The 24,359-nt window shown below is 33.9% G+C and overlaps 1 protein-coding gene across 1 annotated transcript in view; it reads right to left on the bottom strand.

The window, feature by feature from the left end:
* Window positions 1-70: 70 nt before the first annotated feature.
* BBS7 (Bardet-Biedl syndrome 7) overlaps window positions 71-24,359 on the bottom strand; it is a 42,626-nt gene continuing 18,337 nt past the window's right edge. The window contains 13 exon segments of the mRNA XM_032632389.1: window positions 71-1,163; window positions 2,960-3,083; window positions 3,235-3,338; window positions 3,456-3,488; window positions 3,491-3,564; window positions 6,568-6,732; window positions 8,736-8,875; window positions 13,113-13,178; window positions 16,163-16,237; window positions 17,459-17,651; window positions 19,299-19,401; window positions 20,143-20,227; window positions 24,227-24,357. Of these exon segments, the coding sequence (XP_032488280.1) occupies window positions 1,030-1,163; window positions 2,960-3,083; window positions 3,235-3,338; window positions 3,456-3,488; window positions 3,491-3,564; window positions 6,568-6,732; window positions 8,736-8,875; window positions 13,113-13,178; window positions 16,163-16,237; window positions 17,459-17,651; window positions 19,299-19,401; window positions 20,143-20,227; window positions 24,227-24,357 (1,427 nt within the window). The 3' untranslated portion in view covers window positions 71-1,029.

The raw sequence follows: 24,359 nt of genomic DNA, 5'->3' as shown, positions 1-24,359 counted from the left end.
AAACCCTCTCACCGCAGTGAAGAGTAGCCCCGGCTCGCTGCAACTAGAGAAAGCCCGCACGCAGCAGTGAAGACCCAACACAGCAAAAAAATTATTAATTAAAAAAATAATAATTAGCCAAAAATAAATTAAAAGAAAAAGAATCAAATGAGGTAACATACGTAAATACATTTTGAAAACTGTAAAGCAGTTTATACATACGTGTGTTAGCTTATTAAATATTTGAATATATTTTTATTTTCCAAATAATAGTTCTCGATTATTATAAACATTATAATTACTATAAAATAATTATTTTATACAATGATTATTATAAAACATCCACTTGAAAAAAATTCACTAAAATCCCTTATAATCATTCCACTTGTTTTAAAATGTCCTCCTCTCTCTCTCTGTCTCTCTCTGTCTCTCTGTCTCTTTTTCTCTCTTACTCCTCTTCCTCTTCCTCTTTCTCTGCTATGTGAGGACACAACAAGAAAGCAACCATCTGCAAGCCAAGAAGAGAGCTCTCACCAGAGCCCAACCACGCTGGCACCTTGACCCCAGACTTCCAGCCTCTAGAACTTACGCGGACCTCTCACTGCCGTGGCCTCTCCCGCTGCAGAGCGCAGGCTCCGGATGCGCAGGCCCAGCGGCCATGGCTCACGGGCCCAGCTGCTCCGTGGCACGTGGGACGTGGGACCCTCCTGGACCGGGGCACGAACCCGTGTGCCCTGCATCGACAGGCGGACTCTCAACCACTGCGCCACCAGGGAAGCCCTGAATGCGGATCTTGATGTTTGAATATGTTTTAACCTTGCACGATGTCTATACTAACAATATATGGGTTGTTTGATAAATATTTTAAAAATTAAAAAAAAAGTTCCATTTGTCAAAAAAAATAGAAGCATTACTAAAAAAAGTCATAACATATTTTTAGATAATATTTAAAAACGCACTTGAAATAAAAGTATATACAGTTAGCTTGCAATTCTATTTTAACAGTTTTCATTTAAACATACAACTTTGGAACTTTACCTTATTTATATTTCATGCAGCATCAAAGAAAGCAATCAATGCATTTTGGTCATAACTGTCCAGAATCTCCAGTAAAAGAGGCACTTTGGTTTTTACATTGGTGCCTTTGAATTTGAACTTATCTATGAAAAGATCGGTGATCATGCCTATAAAGAAAAAATGTTAATTTTCTGTCATTGATTAATTCTATTAATGACACATTATTTAATGAAAGTAAGCGACTGCTTGAGAATCTATTTCTAAGCACCTGTAATTCCATTATTTAACATACAGAAATCTGAAAGGATTGATGCATTAAAAAATATTTGGGGGGGATTTTAAGGCACGTTTCAAAATATAAATCATTTGGCTAATAACCCTCTTAACAATTGGCTATAAGCTATTAATTCAGACAATCAACTGCTGGCCAGTTTTGAACTGCTATTGGTATATATAAAATTACAACAAGTGGGGTTTTTTTTCCCACCAGGCTGACCATTTTGACATAGTGTAGACATATTCTGTTCATAACAGCTTTATCTGAATTAAAATATCCCATCTATATGTTGACCATTCTTAGGATTTGACTTGACAGCAAATATTTCTAGTTTCAAAGATCTGGGCAAATTATTTCACCTTTGAGTTTTTGCATATATATAGTGGGAATAAGTCAAGCTATCAACCTTTTATCCAAAACTCTTGATGCAAGATGTGTTTCAGAATTTTTCACATTTTAGGAAGATAATAAAAGGAATATACCATATATATGGCATAATACCCGTGGAAAGTGAGTGGCAGCATCTGATAACAAAACATAACATTTCTGCAACAAAATATATGAATATTCATACTAAGTGGAATAAAAAAACTATAAATAACCTCATATCAGTTTAAGTGAGGTTTTGTCATTAATTCAGATCAAGTCAGATTTATTGCCAAATGATTTATGAACAAAGTTTTTGATTTCAAAGCTCTCTGGACTGTGGAATTGGTGATACGATATGGTGGTTCTGCACCACCCATCTTCTAAGTTGTAATGGGAATAAAAGATCATGTGTTTGCCACATAGTAAATATTAAGATATTAGATATTATTGTTACCGTTTATGAGCAAGTCTCTGGGCATAAAATAAATTCATTAGGTAGATCTTAAGGATCAATATGGACTGATGATACCAACTGACTCTACAGAAGACTCGGCACAGTGCAAAAAGCTTGCATTTGGGGGCGAGGAGATTCTAATGAAGGCTTTGCCACCACCTACCTATGTGACAACACATTCTTAAGCTCAGATTTCAGTTTACAGATGTGAAAACCAGAGATAACACTATCTACCTTGCTGAGCTGTTGGAAGGATTAAATATCCCCCCTGATTATAAAGATGTTATAAATAAACAGGCGTGCTATGCACAATAGGTCTTACATAAAGATCACAAAAAATGTTTCCTTAAGCTGTTCCTTCCTTCCTCCCTCTTGCTCTTGCTTTTTCAATACAACTGTGAAACATTCACCTTCTCACCACCAAAGCAGAATGAGTTTTAAACATAAACTGACACAGCACATATATACCCCCATTAAATTTTGCATAAAAATATTAAATGCTGCATTTTGATATTTCAGAATAGCAATAAAAACTGAAAATTATTTGTGTGAAATATAGCCTAAATTGTAATGCTTCATAGGATACATTCATTTCACACTGGGTTTCTTCATATATATAGATTAGTTCATTGCATTAGACTTATTTCACTTCTTAATATTTATTTGTATTTTATCTAGTAAAAATATTAAACATTAAAACCAACTTGACAAAATAAATACATTGGGCAGTACATGGGTTGTTACTGGTTCATGACTGCTGTAATCTTTGCCTGTCTCCTTCTGCCCAGCTTCTCTCATGTGATCCTTTGCAAACAGCCAGTAGAAAAGAAATATGACAAGGTATTCTAGAATAGTTCACTAACCATAGAGTCTTTCAAGATGTGCAGGTTGCTTTTTGTATTCTTCCTGTAGGTGATCTGCCTCTTCTAGGATACAGCGATATTCTGGTATCAGAAAGTTTGTGTTTCCCTCATGAACCTGCAATTCCTTATTTAAAATTAAAAACAGAAGCACTTAATGTTCAAAATTTAATCCAGTGTAAAGTGGGTTTAAAGTGGAAAACTTTAAGGTCTTTACAATTTTAGAAATCCCATCACAATAAAATAATGATCATAAGTCCCGTGACACAAATACTTACTTTTAAAGCATCAATTAATTGCACTTTCTTAGCCAAAAGCAACTGGTACTCCAGTTTTGGGTGGATTAGCTTTAATGTGTGTTTGACTGATACTTCATTTATCTCTAGAAGAAGTTAAGTCAGGCACAATTAGATAAGTCACTTTGATCAGGAACATTCTTATTGTAACAACAACCCCCCCCCCCAAAACAGAAAGAATGATTCTTTTTTTTTTTTTTTACCGTATAATATGTTGAGGTTAATTTTCCTTTTGTAGCTTCTTTAGAGAGCACATCTTTTAGGATGGATATAGTAGAAATGTTGTCAGATTTAAAAACTCCTTCACCTTTTCTATAAAATTAATATTTTTAAAAGAACAGCTTTAGAAGGAAATACATCCAATTAAATATGTCCAGTAAATACATATTTTGCGAATAGGACCTTGTGTTTAGACTTCATTTAATTTTAGATTTCTTTATATACACATCTCATTATTAATGTAAAACATATTTAAACATGTAACCTTTTACTGTTGTAGCAATTCAAGTTCTAAACATACTTATAAAACTGAATAAAAGATGTTAGACACATGCCTCCGAAAGATACGACAATTTATATAAGTTCTTCATTTAAAACACCTTTTTTTCATTTTCACTAATAAAATTTCCAATAGCTAACCCCTTATGTATATAAAATGCATTTAGAATTGCTTGCTTTCACATAAGTTTTTTTTATGTAATCACATAAATTACAGCACGACTATATGCTTCATCCTTAAAAGAAAGCTAATATCAAACCTAAGAGTAACAACTTCTGTTCTTCCATGCCCAGCATCCACTGCCACTTCTTATGTTCACAGTACCCTTCTTTTTCTTTATGGAACCCCTCCTTCTCTCTCTCTCTTTCTCTCTCACCCTTTTCAATCCATATAGTTTCATTGGCACTGGCCCCAACCCCATTTCTGGGACTTCAGGAGGAAGTTTTCAGCAGCGTATTCCATACCCCTGAGCACAGTGGTTCACGACTCAACGATGATACTCAATCCTGGGACTTTTATTGAAACTAGTGGGAAAGAAAGGCTATGGTAGCTGAAAAGATATAAAGCTGGATGGAGCTGTCGGTGGCCACCATGGCACTACAGAGGAAAGCCAAGAGAAGACAAAAACAGAGCTGAGCAATGGAAAGGGATAAAGTCTTGACAATATCAGTTAAGCCATTGATCCAGTTATGCTTGAAGCAGACCACTGCTAGTCTTTTAAGTTATATGAGCTAATAAATTCCTTTTATTTGGTTTAGCTTGCTTACGTTTGGTTCCTTTTTATGATGACCAAAATTTTCCTAATTAATATATACCATCTTTTACATATTCAGTGTTGCCTTTTTATTTGCTTTTATATTGACTGCTGTAGGCAAATGCTAATTCTTTTTTTCTAGAAAGATGAATAATACACACTTATTTTGATCCCAATTATGTGTTAGAAATCATGAGATTTTTTTTCACTAGTCTTCAATTTTAATTAATAATATTTAACATTAAATACTTATGCAGTACCTGGCACTGTGGAATGACTCACGTGGTTTATCTTCCTTTAAGCATCACAATTCAGTGAAGTAAGTGCTACTATTTCTATTCGTCAGAAAAGAAACTGAAACCCAGAAAGTTAAGTAATGTAGCTAAGAGCAAATAGCTGGTGAGTCACAGAGCCAGATTCAAACCTAAGTATGTCTGTCTCCAAAGTACATGCTTCTATACTTCTTCCATATATATGTATTTTATGGAACAAAAAACCTTTATTGAGTACCACTATGTTCAAAGCCATGTGTTAGATACTTGGAGGATACATACAAAGTTAATTAAGAAATAAACTCTGCCCAGAGCTTACAATCTGATTTACAGACAAGCTTACATAAAAATTATTATATACTTCAAAAAAATAACAATAAAAACCTAAGGCAGGTAAGAATAAAATGTTATGGGAACAGAGAAGAGAATCAAGGAAGACTTAAAAAATGTACCTATTGAGTTGGGCCTTGAAGAATAAGTAGAGTTTTGACTATTAAGGAAAGAATATTTAAAGACACAGAATGGTAAAAAGCAAAGGTATGCTATTATAAAAATATGTAGTATGCCAGGGGCCTGTCAAATTGTCTGCTATGATTAAAACGTGAGGTTCGCTGTGGTACTTCAAAACTGAAGTCATGATTCCAGGTTTACACAGGTAAGATCCCCTGGAGAGTACAGTGAAACACCCCCATAGAACTGATGCTAAAACCAGTTAGATTTCTGGAGAGTTCTTGGTCCCAAAGGCTATATTCAGAGGTAAAATTATGTGTTCACTGTTGTTTCCAGAACCTAGCATGGTAAAGTCTCAGCTAGGAAGCAGAAAGTAGAATACCTCAGTAAACTGCTTAGGGAGAGAAGCTTTAAGAGATTAAAGCTTCTGTCTCTACAGAGAGAAGATAAGAAACCTCCTCCCCTCCAAACAAACAAAATAAAAAAACAAAAGATCAAACAAACAAAAACAACCTACAGATGTGAGAGGATGAGAATGCAAAAACCTTGAAGAAATATGAGGGTACAAGCTCAAAGCAGAGGTAGAGAAACCAGCCTTACCCAACACATTCAGAAAAAGAACAAAGGAGAAGGAAATTTTAGCCTCTACTATATTCAGAAACAGAAATTATGGGAGCCTATGGGAGATGAGTAGGGAGTGACAGTGAAGGGGGCAGGAGGGCAACTGGGAGCTTGAGAAGAGTGTCAAGGAATAATGACCTTCACCTCAATGTGGTCACTTCAAAAGCCTGCATGTTCTAAGCTCTCAAGTTCTTGAGCCATTTCCTATTTTTGCATAAAGAAATTCAATGGTAATTCTTCTTGTAATTCTTACTGGAATTAGGATAAATGTTCAAATCAATTTGGGAAGGACTTGCATGTTTACATTGTCTTCATATTGATAACTATAGAATATATTACTCCATTAAATCAAGTCTTTAATGTCAATAAAATTCTAAAGTTTTCTTCATGAAGTTCTATGTATTTCTAATAAAGAATATTCTTACAGATTTTATATGAACATTTTGTTATTGTTATCACTGCTCTGAAAGAATCTTTTTAAACAATTTATTTTCTAACTGGTTATGGCTGAGAATTGGAAAGGTATTGCTCTTTCATATTCACCTTTAGTCAATCATTTTTTAAACTCATTAATTCCATTTGTTTTTCAAAGATTCTCTTAAACAGTATAGTTTTTTAATCATATTATTCGCAAATTATTACTGCCTTAAAACTTATGAAAATTTAGAAGTTCCATTTATGTAAAAAACACTTGCGAGCCAGGAATAAGTTTTATTTACCTGTAGGTACTTTCAAGTTGTGTATCCAGGAAGGTGTTCTGAAAGTAAAATGTCACACATTCTCCTGCTGGAGGTTTTTCAGGAACTTCAGGCAGGCAAAAAACCACCCAGGAGTGAAGTTCAGCAAAACTGAACTGGCCTGTCAAAGTCAGTGTATTCATGGGTCTGCAATTAAATAGCAGAGGTACACATATTTGTCTGGGAATACACAGAGGTATTATATGTACTCAACACATTAAAAAACAGAATTTTGCAACAGTAGTTACAAATAGAAAAGTAGCCATTTAATTTTTCTCGATTTATCTTACCCATCAGAGAAACATTTTGATTTCAAGGAAAAAAAAAGAATGCTTACCTATACCTGTACTTTTAATATTCAGTTAAGTGACATAAATAGCTTGTTTTCATTATAACATGCCTTCACAAATACAATTCAGTTTACTCAGGTAAATTCCATTTTTAAAAGTCCATCTAGTATTTATATTATAGGAACTACAAAACATAAGAATCTCCGAAAGGAAAAAATCGGCATAATGTGAAGACAAAGAATTGGGCTTTTAAGTAAGATGGACATGGGTTTGAAACACTAGCTGCACGCCACTGGTAAAGTTAGGGAATGATACCTTCTATTTTGCAGGGATATGCAATTAACTTTCTATCTGCAAATTACACATACACACAAAAGGTTGTAAAATAAATCAAATAAATTTAAAATAAATCAAATGGACAAAGAATTAAGAAAATGCACATTTATGGAATTAAAGGTACAGAAAGAATTTTCAGAGAATACAGAATAGAAAGGACTTTTGAGATTGCCACATCATCTCTATTTGCAGATGAGAGAACTAAAGCCCAGAGCTTAAATTATTTTCCCGAAGTCATGTAGGAACAGATATCAGGCTATAATCTGAGTCTCCTGAGTCCCAGTTTGCTGCTCTTTCCAGAACACCACACTATACCTCCTTTAACAACTCTGACTTTTAAGCAGGAAGACACCCTCAGAGAATCCATTCTCTTTAATGTTTTCCCAAAACCTTCCTAGGAACTTTTCTCCTTACATCTTATTTAAATTACATACCTTTAAAATTACAAGCTGCAATAGAAAAAAAACATAGGCTTTGGCCTCAAATCTTCACTCTGTTTCTCATATCAACAAGTTACTTACTTTTCCAAACATTACTACTTGTTTTGCCGTAAGACTTAAATGGTAACACTTCTAAGCACTGAGCACAATGCATGGCACAGAGCAAGTATTCACTAATTGTTCATTTCTTTCTCTTCTTCATTTAAGGCCATGGTCTCTCATTTTCAGAAAAGAAAGTGAAAAACTATAACCAGGAGGATGATTAAGTTGGAATGGAAGTTAGAAATAATAGGGACTATCACAACTAATTGCTCCTGAGGTGAAGTAGAAAGGAAATATAATGTTTGAGGCTAACACAATAAGGTCCTGTTTACAGAGAACTCAAATGCTAAACAGTATTTTCTCACGATAGATGTTTGAGACAGAGAACTATTACTCTACTGATTTCAGAATGGTAAATATATGCGAAAGATAGGAAAGTCCAGCTCAAATCAGCCTCTAAAAGAAGACAAAGACTCTTACGTCTATTAGAAATAATACAGGTATCCCCTGCTTTTTGAAAGTTCACTTTATGCCACTTTGTTTTTACAAAAGGCCTACACGAGTGCCCATTTTCGGTAACCAAGAGAAATCCAAAGAGGATTTTTGCTTTTACCAAAAAAGGTGAAAAGCAAAAACAGCCTCAGCATTTGTTCTGCAGCGGCTGTTACCGAAGCAGCAAGTACCCCAGCAGCACTGAGAGCGGCCCCGCCGAGTTCCTTCTCCAGGAACTACACTCATCAAGCCACATAGCTTTGAACTGTCTGTGAGCATCTGTGCTTTATCCCAATTTATTTTGAGCACCCATCATCAAGATGTGTCCTACAGTAACTGCTTCTTCGCTTTATGCTATTTTGGCTTATGAAAGGTTTCATAGCAACATGCTACTTTCAGATAGCGGGGGAAACCTGTACACAGCATTTAAATATTTATTTAATTTTTTAAAGGTACAACTAGCTACCAGAATTACACTACTAAAATAAAAAGCAACTTTATCTGCATAATGTAATATCCTAAAAATAAACTTCTCCCTCCTTTGTCCTACCTGTCATGATCAATAAAGTGAGTTCTTTGATGGAGTGAAAGGGGTTTGATAAGGTACTGGCGGACCTGACATGTTTTGGGTTGAATTCTTGGAGTCACATATGCTTGAAGTGTGCCATACTGGCCTTCAATTGAGCGAATCTGAACACAAAAGAGGAAAGAAAATAAGAATAATCTGGCAACATAAAGGCTATCTTTAAAATGTTCAACACAAGCAAGCAGGCACTCAGACCATAATCTCTTCTGTAATATTGTGAAGGAAATAAGGACATTCTATGAAACAAGAACTTTTTACCTCTACCGTAAAAGAAAATTTTAAAAGATTTTGGAAATCAAAAGCAAAATTAATCCATCTATGAAAGTCATCCCCACCACATATTTTTAGGTCTGTCATTCCAAAAGACAGACATTCTCACACACCACCCTATCACATCTAAAAGTGTAGGTGTATAATATATTGTGTAAGATTCACATAAAAAATGGTTAAAATTTAGACATTTTTGTTGAAGGGATAAGTGGGTCAATAACTAATACTTCATTTTCTCAGAAATAAGGGTATTATAGCATATGGCTATTGCTATAAATATCTACTGACAGAAAAAAAAATGTTTCCAAGAACTTAATTCTTGACTTTCTATGAAAATAGAGAAGCATACTCACAATTTACTTATGACATATTTGGATTAGGAAATTCTTTTTAAGCTATTTTGAATATGGCTAGTTGGATGTCCTGAGAATTTAAAACACTTACAGAAAACCCTAATTCATGAAATTATGAAGACCTAATTTTAGGAGTTAGAAAGCAGTCAAGTTTCTCCCTCCTGTCCCTTTCAGCTCTTCTCTGTTCCAATTCATGAAGTGGATTGTAGTACCTCTTGTATTACAAAGGCAGCTTCTCTAATCTAACTGATACATCAGCTCATACTTTTCCTGGCATGTGCGGGGGGGGGAAAATCAATGTTTTACCTAAATGGGAAACATAAATTAAAGTTTAAAGCAAGATTTTTTGCAAATTTTATACTGAAAATATTGTTCTAAATGGGAAGAGAGAAAAGATAAGGAAAAGAATAAAAATACAGAAGGAAAATAAAAAATCGATCTGATAAAGCTATATTTTAGGGTTTCTTTTTAAAGGGTAAGCTTACACTGGCACATAAATTTTTCCACAATAAGTTCACAATTAGTACAACACGGGGAATATAGCCAATATTTTATAATAACTGTAAATGCAGTATCAACTTTAAAAAAAGAATATAATTGTTCATAATATTAAGAAAAGTCATAATGCTTTCTCTGATTGTATACTTCATATTCATTTTTTAAAAATCCACACAATGAAGAAAAATTAGGATTAACATATAAGTAATCTGAAATCCTACCACCCAGAGATGATCATTATTGCTATATTGATAGTCAACCTTTCTTTCATACATCTCTCTATGCAGATGTACAAAAATAAATGCATAACTTCACATGACTAAATTCTATTTATATCATAGACATCTTTGTTTTTATTTCTAATAACCAGATTTTTCCCTTATCTCTGCCTCTCCTAATACCATCACCTCCTTCCCACTCCCATCCCACCCATACCTTCCCCCTATTGTATGACCTATCATATCAGAGAGGTATGTTTCTTTTTATACATTTCTTCATATTATAGATAATATATATATATACATATGTAGGACTTTTATCTGCATTTTGGGTTTTTCATGGAATTTGCTCCATGTTAACAGGAATTGACCAACTCATTCTTTATTGCAGCTCTGCAATATTCTATGAAATGGATAAACAGCTATTTATTCAAACATTAAATTACTGAGTGTTCACTTTGGTTCAACTTTTCTGCCTCTACAAACAATGCTGCAGTTAATTATATACATATCTGTGTGTACAATACTGTGATTTTATTGCTATGAAATAGATTCCAACAAATGGGATTATAGCCTATTTTACCAAAGTAGCAATAAGAATTTTTATTTCCTTCAGCTATGATTGAGAGTGTCCTTTTCCTCATCCTGCCACCTGGTAATTCTGCTTTTTCAAAATTTCTGCCAATCTGTTAGACAAGCGGAAACTGATTTTTGTTATTTTGAGTTTCCCTAACTGATAATGAGGTAGAATATGTCCTTTTAATATTTGTTAGCTATTTTGATTCCCTCTTCTGTGAACTGCCTATCCACATTGGCCTATTTTCCTAATTGGGTAGTCTTTTTTTTTTTAAGGAACAAGATTCTTTCTTTCTTTGGCTGCGTTGGGTCTTAGTTGTATGTGGATGTTTCATTGCAGTGTGTGGGCTCAGAAGTTGTGGTGTGTGGGCTCTCTAGTTGTGGCATGTGGGCTCCAGAGTGCATGGCCTCAGTAGTTGCAGCACGCGGGCTCTCTAACTGTGGCACACAGGCTCAGTAGTTGCGGTGCACGGCCCTAGTTGCCCCGTGGCATGTGGGATCTTAGTTCCCCAAACAGGGATTGAATCCGCGTCCCCTGCATTGGAAGGTGGATTCTTAACTACTGGACCACCCTGGGTAGTCTTTTTAAACAACTTATAGGCAGTCTTCATATTCTGATATTTACCCATTATCTGGAAGACAGCTTCTTTTTGAAAATAACTAGGTACTTAATTCATCTGAATTTATCTTTTATAATATATGGCATAAGAATCCACTTAATATTCTTCCAGATGGATGCCAGTTGTACCAATAGCAATTTTTATTTTTTTAATTTATCTTTGGCTGCATTGGGTCTTAGTTGCTGTGGGTCTACCATTGTGCCACCAGGGAAGTCCCACCAAAAGCAATTTTTAAATAAAAATAGTAATTTAATAGAATTTTCCCTATCTAAAAACGCTGTGCATTAAATTCCCATAAATATGTGCTGGGCTATATTTCTAAACTTTATTTTGTTGTGTGACCTATTTATTTAGGCCTTGTAAATACCCCACATTATTTTTATTATAGTAGCTTTATAGTACATTTTACCATAGGGCAAGATAAGTTCCACCTTTTCTCCTTTTTCATAGTTTTGTTGGCTCTTTTCAGGCATTTACTCTTTCCTCTGAACTTTAAAGTTATTGTATCCAATTTTTAAAAAGAACATAGGTTTTTAATATTTTTAGGCCTACTTCCTAATTTATTGGCACAATCTAGCTCAGTGAATGTAATCTAAATGTTTAATTAGGTTACATAAATATGCTGAAGTATATTCCTTTAGAACTTATACCAGTTTTCAATTTTTCCTTCAAAATACATGAAAGGGGACTTATACAGATGAAAATAAATTGTTTAGAAAAAAATTACATTTTAACTGGAACTTCCTTAACCAGATATGAAAAAGTTATTGTGCAATAGCATCTCTCTTGAAAAAAGCATACTCTGCGTTTCAGAACATCAGGAAAAAGTTATAGTGCTTAATTTTTGGGTCATAAACGTATCAAAAATAAAATTTTTTTTAAAATTTCACACTAAAAATTAAATAACTAAAATAAACTTGTATGCTACAATCAGTATTTAATTATAAAGTGATTATGTTAGTAAACTGCAAAAGGAAACTTCAAAGATTTTCCCTGGAATAGTTGGTAATGACATCACTGGAATGCAATCAGAAAAATCCAGATAATAGGAAAATATAGGGCAAATGCTCAGATACTTCAATAACCAAATTACCTTATTTGGACCATGATTGGATCAAACAAACTAAAAAAAACACTACACTAAACATTTGATAATACTAAGGAATTATTATTATTTTTCTTAGGTGTGACAACAGTATTGTGGTTATATTTTTAAAAAGAGTTCTTATCGTTTAAGTGGAGATATGTATATGCATAACAGATTCACTTTGCTGTACACCTGAAACTAACACAACATTGTAAATCAACTATACCCCCAACAAAAAAATTTTTTTAAAAATACAAATTTTACATAATCACTTAGAAAAAAGAGTTCTTATCTTTTAAACATATGTATTGAAATATTTACTAATAAAATTATAAAGTATCTTGTATTTGCTTCAAAATAATTTAGAATGGAGAGTGACAGCATAAACAGGATTGTCATGAGTTGATCATCGCTGAAACTGGAATCATTACTTTTATGTATGCTTGAAACTTTCCATAATAGAAAATTATAAAAAATATTTCCAGTTAGAGGAAATTTAGGATTGGTAATTTTAGAGAACGTGACTGGTTGAATGCTAACAGAAAAGAGAGTGGTTTGGGCTGAATTAAAACCTAATAGGTCATTCAAAAGACATTATTCCAAAATGCTCATTTCAGGGAGAAATTTAATGCAAAGAAATGATATCATATGTTGCAAGATTTACCAAGGAAAAAAGAAAGTTCAAACTTTCAAGTAAAAGTAATCTCAAACAGTTTTACCTTGAGTTCCAGCCTCGTGGTATTTGCCTGGCACCGATAAGTGGCGAGAAGAAAGTTGTCATTTGACTAGGAAGAATTCAAAGTTGAGGAAAAGGATGAATCTATGTTTTTAACAATAACAACAGCACCAACAGTAATAATAATATTTATTTTTACTGAGCACCCATCATTTGGGTGGGACCATGCTATGAGCTTTATGCTTATTCCTACAAACAACCCTATGTGGTAAGTTTTAACAGATGAAGAAATTGAGGTTTGAAGGGTTAGGTAAATTTCCTAATTGCCAGTAAGTAATAACACTGGTATTCAAATTCGTATCTTTAAGACTCTAAAGCTCAGTGCTCTTTCCATATTAAATCTCTCCAATAACACTTTAAAATATTAATTGTTCTCCCAAAAATTTAACTGGCAGTGCAAACTCCTAATGTTTGTATTATAAAGGTAAAAACATCAATGTTCAGTGTTGAATGTATTTGATTTTCACACATACTTATAGACAACTGAGAAATATCTCATCTATGCATTCCCAGCAAATAGCATAGTGTCAGGTAGACTGTAGGCATTCAACACGTTTGTTGAACAAAATTGGAGAGGTTACTTCAAGTATGATAACTTCTTAAAATTGAATAATAAACTACTAAAAACAGAAGAGTATATCTGTGTGCATGAATTGCAAAATCAGACAAAGCAACGTGAACTATTTGATATGAAATTTTCAGGCACTGCTATTTCCCTATTTTTAATAAATACTGAAGAAATAAAAAGAATGCTAATGTTAAAAAGAAAATTCAAATGTTTTAATTTCAAATCATTTAAACTCAGCAAACACAGACGATCAGTCAACTTAAAAATAAATATACTTGTGTGTAATTAAAAACAAGTGTTATATATTTAAGTATTCATGGATAAAATTATATATACTAATTAAAGGCGATAAAATGTCTGGAATTTGGTTTGGGATGGGGAGGGACAGGGTAAAGAGCATAAAACAAGACTGGCCATATGTTAAAGTTAGTGATGAGTATATGGAGGTTATTTCAGTATTCTTTCTCCTTCTGTATATACTTGAAATCTCCATAAGATTTGTTTTTTAAGCCATCATTCTAGAAAATAGGTTTTAAATTAGTATGAAATACTCATTTCAAAGAATCCTGCAGTGATATAAACAGGTTAATCTTTCACTGTAACTTAGGAATTAAAGATCTGAAGTTCATACTAACTTGATTTTTTAAATGATCATAAAAATGTAGGCCTTAATCCTTTTGTTTTATTCTCAAACAGGGATGACAAAGCACATATGATAAATAATACAACTGCCATAAAATCTCTTATCAAAAAAAAAGCTTTACTCTGAAATTAGTTTGAAAATTATTCCCTAATATAACTATCAACTTTGTTCTTTACCTACTCTTGTTATCCTTCTTTTTTTTTTTTTTTTTTTTGCGGTACACGGGCCTCTCACTGTTGTGGCCTCTCCCGCCGTGGAGCACAGGCTCCGGACGCGCAGGCTAAGCGGCCATGGCTCACGGGCCCAGCCGCTCTGTGGCATGTGGGATCCTCCCAGACTGGGGCACGAATCCGTGTCCCCTGCATTGGCAGGTGGACTCTCAACCACTGCGCTACCAGGGAAGCCCTATCTTTCCCTTTTTAATGCCAACTCCAGTCACCATTTCCTGCTCTGGCTTGCTTTCTCCCATGCAGCTGCTCCAGACCTTCTCTGAACCCTAACTTCTCTTCAGGAGCCACACCTAAGCTCTGAGACTGCTAGTCAGCCAGTACCATGCAGAAAGAAGTGATACAGTAAGCACGTCCAAAAGCTCTGATATGGTCTCATCCCAGGTACTTTGCACACAGTAAGTGTTCAATAAATGTCTGTTGAATGAAGGTTAAGCAAGAGTCAACAAGAAAAAGTGAGGAAAGACAGGCAGATGGAACAGATCATGTTTAAATGTAGGAATGTGTGAAGCTGTATAGCATTTTCAAGAAATTTTAAGAAGTTCAGTTTGGCAGAAATCATGTGCATGGGAGGGAAGGTAGCAGCTGGTGAGAGATTAAGTTGGAGATGTAATCAAGAGCTGAATTACAGAAAGTTTTTTATGCTACAGTGAGGAATCTTGACCTACATGCAGCTCAGGAAATAAGGAATCTTTAAAAGGTTTTGAGAAAAGGAATGACACGGGGATGTTTGTCTTTTAGGAAGGCCTCTCTGGTGGCAGTGCACAGCATAGCCTGGAGGTGACAAGCAATACTGGAGGCACAGAAACTGGCAGACGAGGAGTTCAAGCAAAAGCATTATGAGGGCCTGGAAGGTTAACAGAAGTGCAAATGAAGCAGAGTAGACGTAGAAGAGCAAGGAGGTGGAAATGACAAAAATTAGTGACTACAGCAGCACCCCCCCTTATCTGTGGTTTTGCTTTTCAGGTTTTCAGTTACCCACAGTCGACTGTGGTCTGAAAATATTAAACAGAAAATTCCAGAACTAAGCAATTCATAAGTTTTAAATTGCACACCGTTCTGAGTAGTGTGATGAGAACTTGTGACATCCCATTCCATCCTGTCTGGGACATGAATCATCCCATATTCATGCTGTATATGCTACCCGCCCGCTAGTCACTTAGGAACCATCTCAGTTATCACATAGACCAACCTTCATGGTACTGCAGTGCTTGTGTCAAATAACCCATGTTTTACTTAATAACAGCTCCAAAGTGCAAAAATAGTGATGCTGAAAGAAACACCGTAACATACAGAGGTTCCGTACTATTCTGATTTCAGGCATCCATTGGGGATCTTGGAATGTATCTCCAGCAGAAAAAGAGGGAACTACTGTAACTGGATTTAACAGATCAGAGACAGGAAGGAATTTAGGACAACAATCCAGTTTCTGGATTTTCTGAGGATAGGGAAAGAGAGTAGAAGCAGATTTTGAGGGAAGGGTTATGAAAGGAAATACAGAAGAAACATCAAACACTAGTAGCATTCACAGGCTTTATACAAAATGGCATAATGGAAATGAAAGCATCTGAAGAATTTTTTATATTTTTACTCACCTCAGAATCACAGCTGCTAAAGCTGACAACAGCAGAATTTTTATCCACATCTAGTAAATCTATTGGAACATCACTCTACAGTCAATATTAAAAAAAAAAAAAAGGTTTAGATGAAAAACTAAAAATTCTCACAACACATATTTTCTCTAAGGGTTCTCCTTAGCTCTAGTTTACATTTGTCTCTAAATTTGACAGTATGAACTCTCTTAACTTGTATTTGATAATATGCACTTCTAGAAAATAAATATGATAAAGAATAAGAGTTATATTACAATGACCTATTTTTTTCTAATTTGGATTAATCAGATCACAGAATTTCATCTCTCATCGCTCTCTTTAAAGTATACTCTTCCTACTTTTTTTTGTCAGTGCTAAAAATGTTACCATGGGCTGCAAATAATCATATGACCATTCTTACTATATCAGTTCATTTTTATCATTTCTTACTTCACCTGTAACACAGAAAGGGGATAATTTTTGGTCTCCTCCAGAGAGGTAGCTTCTAGGACAATGCTGTTGCACTGTGTTCTGTGTGAATGGTGCTTCTGGAGTTGTTCAATGCAGTAGCCCTTGAGCTAGCATTACCTGAGAGACATTTCTGCCTCTAAGTTTTAATTAATAATCTGATCTCTCCCCCACATCTTTTAAAACTTTGTCTTCTTCCTCTTTATTCTTTTCTCATTTTCTGATGTGTTTTCCATCTTGCTTATTTTCCATTCATCCTACTATCATCCTTTTCCATTCCCTGAATATCTTCCAATTTAAAGAAAAAATAATTGTTAGGCACCCATACTCCAATGTAAAATAAAAATTTTAAAAAAACTAATAATAAAAAAAGAAAAAAGAATTAAGTACACTGATAAATGGAGTTATACATTATTATCCCTAAGTTTCACCTTTTGAGATTATCTACCTAGAAACTGATGGCTAATGACCAGGCTGTATTATTTTAGTAGTTGGAGCTTAAAAAAGGTTCTAATAAGGATATAAAATACTGGAGTTTTCTAAGTCACATCTGTTAAGATTCTCCTAAAGGCTAACCAGAGAACAAATCTTTAATGTCCTTTCTAGGTCTTCCTGAAACTTAAGTCCATTGGTCTTTTGTTTAATATGTACGGGATAAATAAAAAATAAAGACATAATTTAAATAATCTATGAGCCAACTGATTAGCTAATGGAAGATTAAGATAAACATTTAAAATCACCGTTTAAAAGTGTTCAATAATAATTAGTACATATGACTTGTTTGCAAAATAGATCCAGCCATAAAACAAAGAAATTAGACATTTCGCTTACCTGTATTAAGACATTATCTATCGCCGTCTGAACCTCTAAGATAAGGCTGTAGCTGGCATCATCTTTATTTAATGTAAACTTGTCATTTACACTAAATGAAGGTACTGCTGATTTTGCTTTGCTTGATTGAGAAGACTGTTGATATTTCTCTCTTTCCTGTAGTACCTTATATTGCAGATGTTCCAACTCACTCCTAGAGGAAAATATATACAAATTTGTCACCTAAGTGACATAAACATTTGAGATCCTTAGAATATTTACAAAAGTCTGAGACACTTACTGCTGCAAAATGCATTTTTATTGGTTGAGTTAGAACTATAACACTAATAGGAACAAAATTTTTACTTCTATGACTGACCTAATGGTTCCACATTATTTATCTCTGATCTAAAAATTAAAACATCTACTCAGCCCCACACCAGCAATATTAATAAAGCATTGTAAGAATCAAGGCAGGCTGCAAATAATCAATCCTAATACATGAATCTGGTTACAGTCACATATAGCACTAATCAGAAAAGAAACTGATTGTTCTGGGGTAGAGGAACATATTAGATTTAATAAGAAGAAACAGAACGTGTGAAATCAGTAAACATGAACCTTTCAGTAAGACATTAGGGGCAATAGACAAAATAAGAAGGCTGCTGAGTATGAATATATTGGAGACCACAAGGATAATCACGAGCCAGAGGTACCTGAAGTTCTACCAAGTGTTGGAGATTGAACTGTGCAGGCATTGCTTAGAGCTGCTCCAGTTAAAGAGAGAGGAAATGAAGTAAATAGTAACTAGGGTAGAAAAACATGAGGTTTAGCTACTAGCCCCAAGTTAGGGGGAAAAGTCTGGGAAGGCGCTTGGAAGGGATTTGTGCACTAAAGAAAAGAAAAGATTCATTCGCCCAAGAAATATTTACTGAGTGACTCTGTGTACTTAGGATCCGGGTGCTGAATGAACAAAATAGACGTAAGCGTCTCGTGAACGTACATTCCAGTGGAATCAGGAGGGGGCTGACTTGGTTATAAACAGGAGGTATTGTACTGAGGACATGAGACAGTAGTTCATTAACTCTCCTTGGTGTCCTTGCTGCATGAACATTAGAGCTTTCTCTCTTGGTGACTTTGGTGAACTGGTTTGTGGTGAACTGGTGGTGTGGCTTTAGTGAACAAGTACTTGTGGCATTTGGTTGCCTCAAAAACTTCTGTAGCCATCAACTACCACCAAAAAAGGATCAGCCCTCACTCCTAAGGGCTGAGGTCTGAAGGGCTAGGGTAAGGAGAATAGTCATTAAAAGTTTCAGTGACTCCCACTTCTTCATTGTATGCAGCAATTTTCCTTGAGGCCATTTTCAGAGGATTTAAACTGAACAGGTCATGAAAGCAATCCCTGTGTCTAAGAGAGTCAACATTACTCATTTCCAGTAAGAAAACTTATAAGCCAAAGTTACAGACTCAGAAGGGTCCACAAGAGCAGTAAACATTAGAATTAATGAGGAATAGAGCCATCTGTGTTGATTTCTTTCTAATGTCTATGAAAACAAACAAACAAACAAAAAAACACTGTAACTGCTTATAATAAAGGAATGAAAAAATACAATTCTTGAGCTAAGAAAAAAATCAACATAGAATAAAACATATAAAAAGTGTATTTCTAACTCCAAAATATTAATCAGCACTTACTGCTAATTTTCTCAAACTGATAAGCTTTTATTTAAAAAGGTCATAAACTAATTAAATGTATAATTCCTTCCAATAAAATATACTGCATTTATAAATAAGTAAAAAACAACAATCACACACTTTATGAAATGAAAAAAAAAAGAAGCAAACAAAAATCCAAAATTACCGTAATGAAGAAATTTTATTCTGCATCTCCTGATTAATGTTTAGTTCTTCTCCTGGTCCACTTTCCTTATGAATAGGCTCTGTTGTCAGACCTGTAACCCAGCCTGCAGAGATGAATTACAATCGTGCACCATTAAGTGCTGCTAGTGTTAAAAGAAACCCAAGATACATGCCCCCGTGTCCACCAACATCAACCTCGCTTAGTCTTGGACTTATTCCTTTTCAAACAACAAGACAAAACAAAACACAAAAGAAATCAAGCTAGAAGATATTCAAACCGTAAAGAAATTACTTTGGATACCATTTTTGTTTTGCCTGAAATACTGTAATACTACGATTAAGGAAATCTTTTACTTCTTAATTTGAAGTTTTAGTTTTCAAGTATGGAATAAGTCAACACATTCTAGGCAAATGCAAAACATAGCTGATGAATAAAAGTTGTCTTTCAAAAATTATTTTCATGGAAAGTTAAACTCTCATATAACTATTGTGAGAATACAAAAATGACCTACTCAAAAGCAAGCAAGTTTTATAAGAAATGTACACAGTAACAAAACAAACTAAATTTCAGTAAATATTCTTTTTAAACCAAAGGATATCATTTAATTTTCAAAGATGCTAGAGATATACTAAGTACTTTTAAAAAGTATTATTCAAATATTAACTGTTTTATAAATCAATACACCTACTCCTTCCTTTCTTATTTTTTAACCATTAGAGCTTTTAATGCTGTAAGAGTGACTTACTAATAAACATTTTAAAAAGTAATCATCAAAAGCAATTTATTAAATTTATATTTTTTATTATTGATTCTTTCTTCAACTAGCTATTACCATTTACCTTACCTGAATATGTGGATACCACGATTTCATCATAGCCATCTTTCCCTACACAACCACCCTGGATAGATGTGACACTCTCAGACAACGTCTAAAATAAATTTAAGATCAAGCACGTCATTAAAAAAATTTCACAGATATGTGAAATAATAAGCCACAAAATTTATTTTCCTGTCTCCCAACATTCAACATATATTTATTGAATACTTATTATGTGTAGACACTGAGATTGGAAAGGTGAAAATCCTGCACAAATGGCTGAAAATTCCAGTGCTTTTTAATTTGGGGAAAGAAGATTGAAAATGATTCATATATTTGTGTGTATCACTCAGCTACAGTAGTCATCTAATGAGCAAAATCATTTGTTTATATAAAGAAATAAGTTTTTTTAAAAAAATGACATAAGCGGGAATTCCCTGGCAGTCCTGTAGTTAGGACTCCATGCTTCCACTGCAGGGGACCTGGGTTCCATCCCTTGTCAGGAAACTAGGATCCTACAAGCCACGTGGCCAAAAAAAAAAAAATTACATAAGCAAAACTCTCAATACATTTAGTTTATTACCTGAATTCCACAGACCACCTCTCATGTGTTTTCTCCAAATAGTTTTTTAGAAGAATAAAGAAGATGCTAGCTTACATGGAACCTTTAGACAATATGCTACTATGGAGAGAAACCAAGTTTTTCAGATGCTTCAGGGTTTATATCTCTTTTAAGCAATACTTCCCAAACTTGTCTGACAATAATCATTTGGGTGAGTCAACTAGGAATCTGTATTTTTAACAAGCACTCTAGGTCAGTGGCTTTCAAGCTATTTGGAAAGCAAGCAATAAGTTTCATATTGCAATCTGGTATAATTCACACATGAACATACACAACAACAGATATAACTTAAAAGGTTTGTGTTGTACTCTGATATATTCTAATCTATTCTCTTTCATTTAAAAAAAATGTGTTGGCAACCCATTAATGAGTTTAATTAATTAATTAAACTAACTAAATTAATTTCATTAATGACCAGTAGCTCTGCCAGGTAATTATTATCAGGCAAGGCCCAGAACCATTGTCCTAAAGGAGAAGGTACAGGGAATGGACACCAGCATTAAAAATGCTAGTTCTCTTCATTCTCCCTGTAAGAGGCAAACCTCTGAGCTATTCTGCAAATCAGGCTATCTTAGCTGTTCCTGAGCTAATTGCCTGAGAGATTCAAGTGACAAAGGTTTGATTATACATTTGCATGAAGTTAGGTTCATAGGTGCATTTTTTTTTGGCCACACTGCACATCTTGCTGGAATCTTAGCTCCCCGACCAGGGATGGAACCAGTGCCCACTGCAAGGGAAGTGCAGAATCCTAACCACTGGACCACCAGGGAATTCCCCAACAAGTGCATTTTTAACAAGTGTCCCAGTGGATTTCATATACACTAGAATTCTTCAAACTTTTTTGTTCATGTTCTCGCTAAAGTTAATTCTGAAAAAACAAACAAACAAAACTGCATCCATCCATTGCTGTGTACATTTTTAAACTGACTTTCAGATTTTCATCACCACTTTAAATAGTTACAAAGAATGTAATATCTGGAAGTTTTAGAGATTATAATTTTAAAATAAAACTGTCACATAATCACATCCCAATCATACCCAATGAATCTAAATATCAAGACAAATTTATATACACAATTGACTTAAAAATGAAAAAACAAATCCTTCTTTCACAGCTGGAAATTTTACATTGTTCCCTAAACTTCTATTTTCACTCCACTTCCCCCACATATATTTATCTTAATGTAATATACTCATATGCTTGAAATTATTTTATATTTCTCTGCAACCAAGAAAAAATAGAATTTTTTTATCTTCTGTGATTAAAAAGCTCTAAGAATTAGAAATTTCTATTGTCCTAATTATTAGTATTTCACAATTGATGGACAAATATATGTTTTATATTTTTAAATAATAACTAACCACTAAAACAAAATTCTATAGGAAATGTATCTCATGAGACAATGGGACATTTTTTCCTTCTAAATTATTCATGTACCACAATGAGTATTAATTATATATTGGTAGAATAAGACTGAGTTCAACATCAGTCCTATTCCTTTTTTTCATTTTCATAGATAGAAGCACTAATTGAGCTTAGTACCATAAAGATATTGATGAGACTAAAAGAAATTTTGTTGTAGAAAGTTCACTCTATTGTTTAAATATCTTCCAAGTTACATACCTAAAATCATCTGATCTACCACTGAAAATGTTTAATGATGTATCATCTGACACCTTGATTAGGTCCTCCTTCTATTTATTGAAAGCAAAACACTGGAAACCAGCTGACTACAGAAGAATGTTTTACAGAGTCAAAAGAGTCACACACATTCGCACTTTCTGAGTGGTTTATTGAGTGACTATTAATTATAACTTACTCTTTCACTCACTTAGAAGTACCTTATTTAACCTAATGTACTCAGAAAAAGTTATAAAAATTAAAAAAACTGTTATTTTCTACATGTTTTTTGTCAATACAACATTTTAATGAAATTCATTTATCTTATGTACTTCAAGTACCTTTTTATAAAAGTCTTGGAGTTGTAGATTTAGTTAATTCAACTTACACCTTAAAAAAAACAGTCATAGAACCATAACACAGGAGATCATAGACAACATAGTATAGACATGCTTTATGTAAGTAACAACATGGAATGCCAATTAGGAGAACTCACAAGAAAAGACCTTGGTCACTGCTCAAAATATTGGTGAATAAATATATATTTATAAGTTTAAATTACAATGTGATGTTTAAGGTATGTACATATTGTCTTTTTATGATCTGCTCCTTAACATTTTTGATTAACCAACCATCAGTCCAGACTATGTCAGATAAGAGGACTTCTCCTGATTAGGAAAACAATAAAGAGAGTGACGTCATGAATCAAGATGAGGCAGCATATTCGCAGCCTTAACACAACATGGAAGCAGTACCTCTATCATCAGACAAACAGAAGAAAGATTGGGAAGACAGGAATTCTTAGTGCTACACCTGGCAGAGGGGAGAGATGCTATGTCATTACTGGGGTTTGGAATAGAAGTCAAAGAGGAAACTTGGGGTCTAAATAGGAAAGTTTCTCAGGGGTTGATGAGAATAAAATGGGAGATCATCAACACAGGATTATTATGTACTTTTAAGCCTAAAGTATTATTTGCATCATTAGCAAGGTAACTTTTGGCACCAAAGAAAGATGAACAAGTACAAAATAAATCCAGAAAATAAGTTGTATAATGTTTTTATCCCCATATTATCTATATAATAATACACTTTATCTATGTACCAAAACATCTGTTATTTACTGATATACAATTAAAGTAGGTACTGGGAGAAATTTACCACTATTAGAGAAATTAGACAAAGAAAGAAAAGTTCATACTGAGTTGTGGTTTTTTGTTGCTGTCATTAAACAGCCTCAATACATCATGCATGAGGCAGGATGGGAAAACCCTGAACAGGAGAACACCACTTTATGAAAATGAAAGATTCAGTTTATGCCAGAATGCTTCTCCATGTGACTCTGCACCTTGGGATAAACAAGCTTAATTACACTTAAAATTTGTGAACTAAAAATTACTCTTATCTAGTATTTCTTCTCATACTGTGGATCTTGGGTGGCGAGAAGTGAAATTGCTACTGTTCCCTCTCTGCTTAAGGATATTTTTGATATTGTCTTAACAATACGAAGTTTATTCCTAAAACCTGATTACTTTAAAACAACACAATCTCATTTATGCTACCTAAACATATAAATGTTACTCCTGTAATCTATTATGCATCATAGAAACTAAGGTAATACATATAATAATTTGGATATACAGTATTTAGAAATCAAATAAAAAAGTAATTTATTGTTCAGCTTGAGGGCAATAGTCATTTATTCAAACATAAGAGTAGTCTAGAGAAGATTTTGATAATGTCAAAGCAGAGATATTTTAAGCCAAACACAAGATTTTAATATATTTCATTTAATAAAACACAAAGTCAGTCATCTCTATAATTGTTTGATGAATAATAAGCATATATAGTCTTTTTAAAAGTGAACTTACCTGATCAAATCGTAGAACAGGCTCATTTGCATTATCAAAACTATACATTTCCACCATTCCATCATCTCTTCCAACAAGTAAATCTTTAACCCCATCACCCACAATGTCAAAGCTGTCAATACACAAAATACCT

The sequence above is a fragment of the Phocoena sinus genome, chromosome 5, assembly GCF_008692025.1.
Source record: "Phocoena sinus isolate mPhoSin1 chromosome 5, mPhoSin1.pri, whole genome shotgun sequence".
NCBI classification, from domain to species: domain Eukaryota; kingdom Metazoa; phylum Chordata; class Mammalia; order Artiodactyla; family Phocoenidae; genus Phocoena; species Phocoena sinus.
The sequence above is the reverse complement of the archived record's forward strand: the minus strand, read 5'-3'. Positions and strand labels throughout refer to the sequence as shown.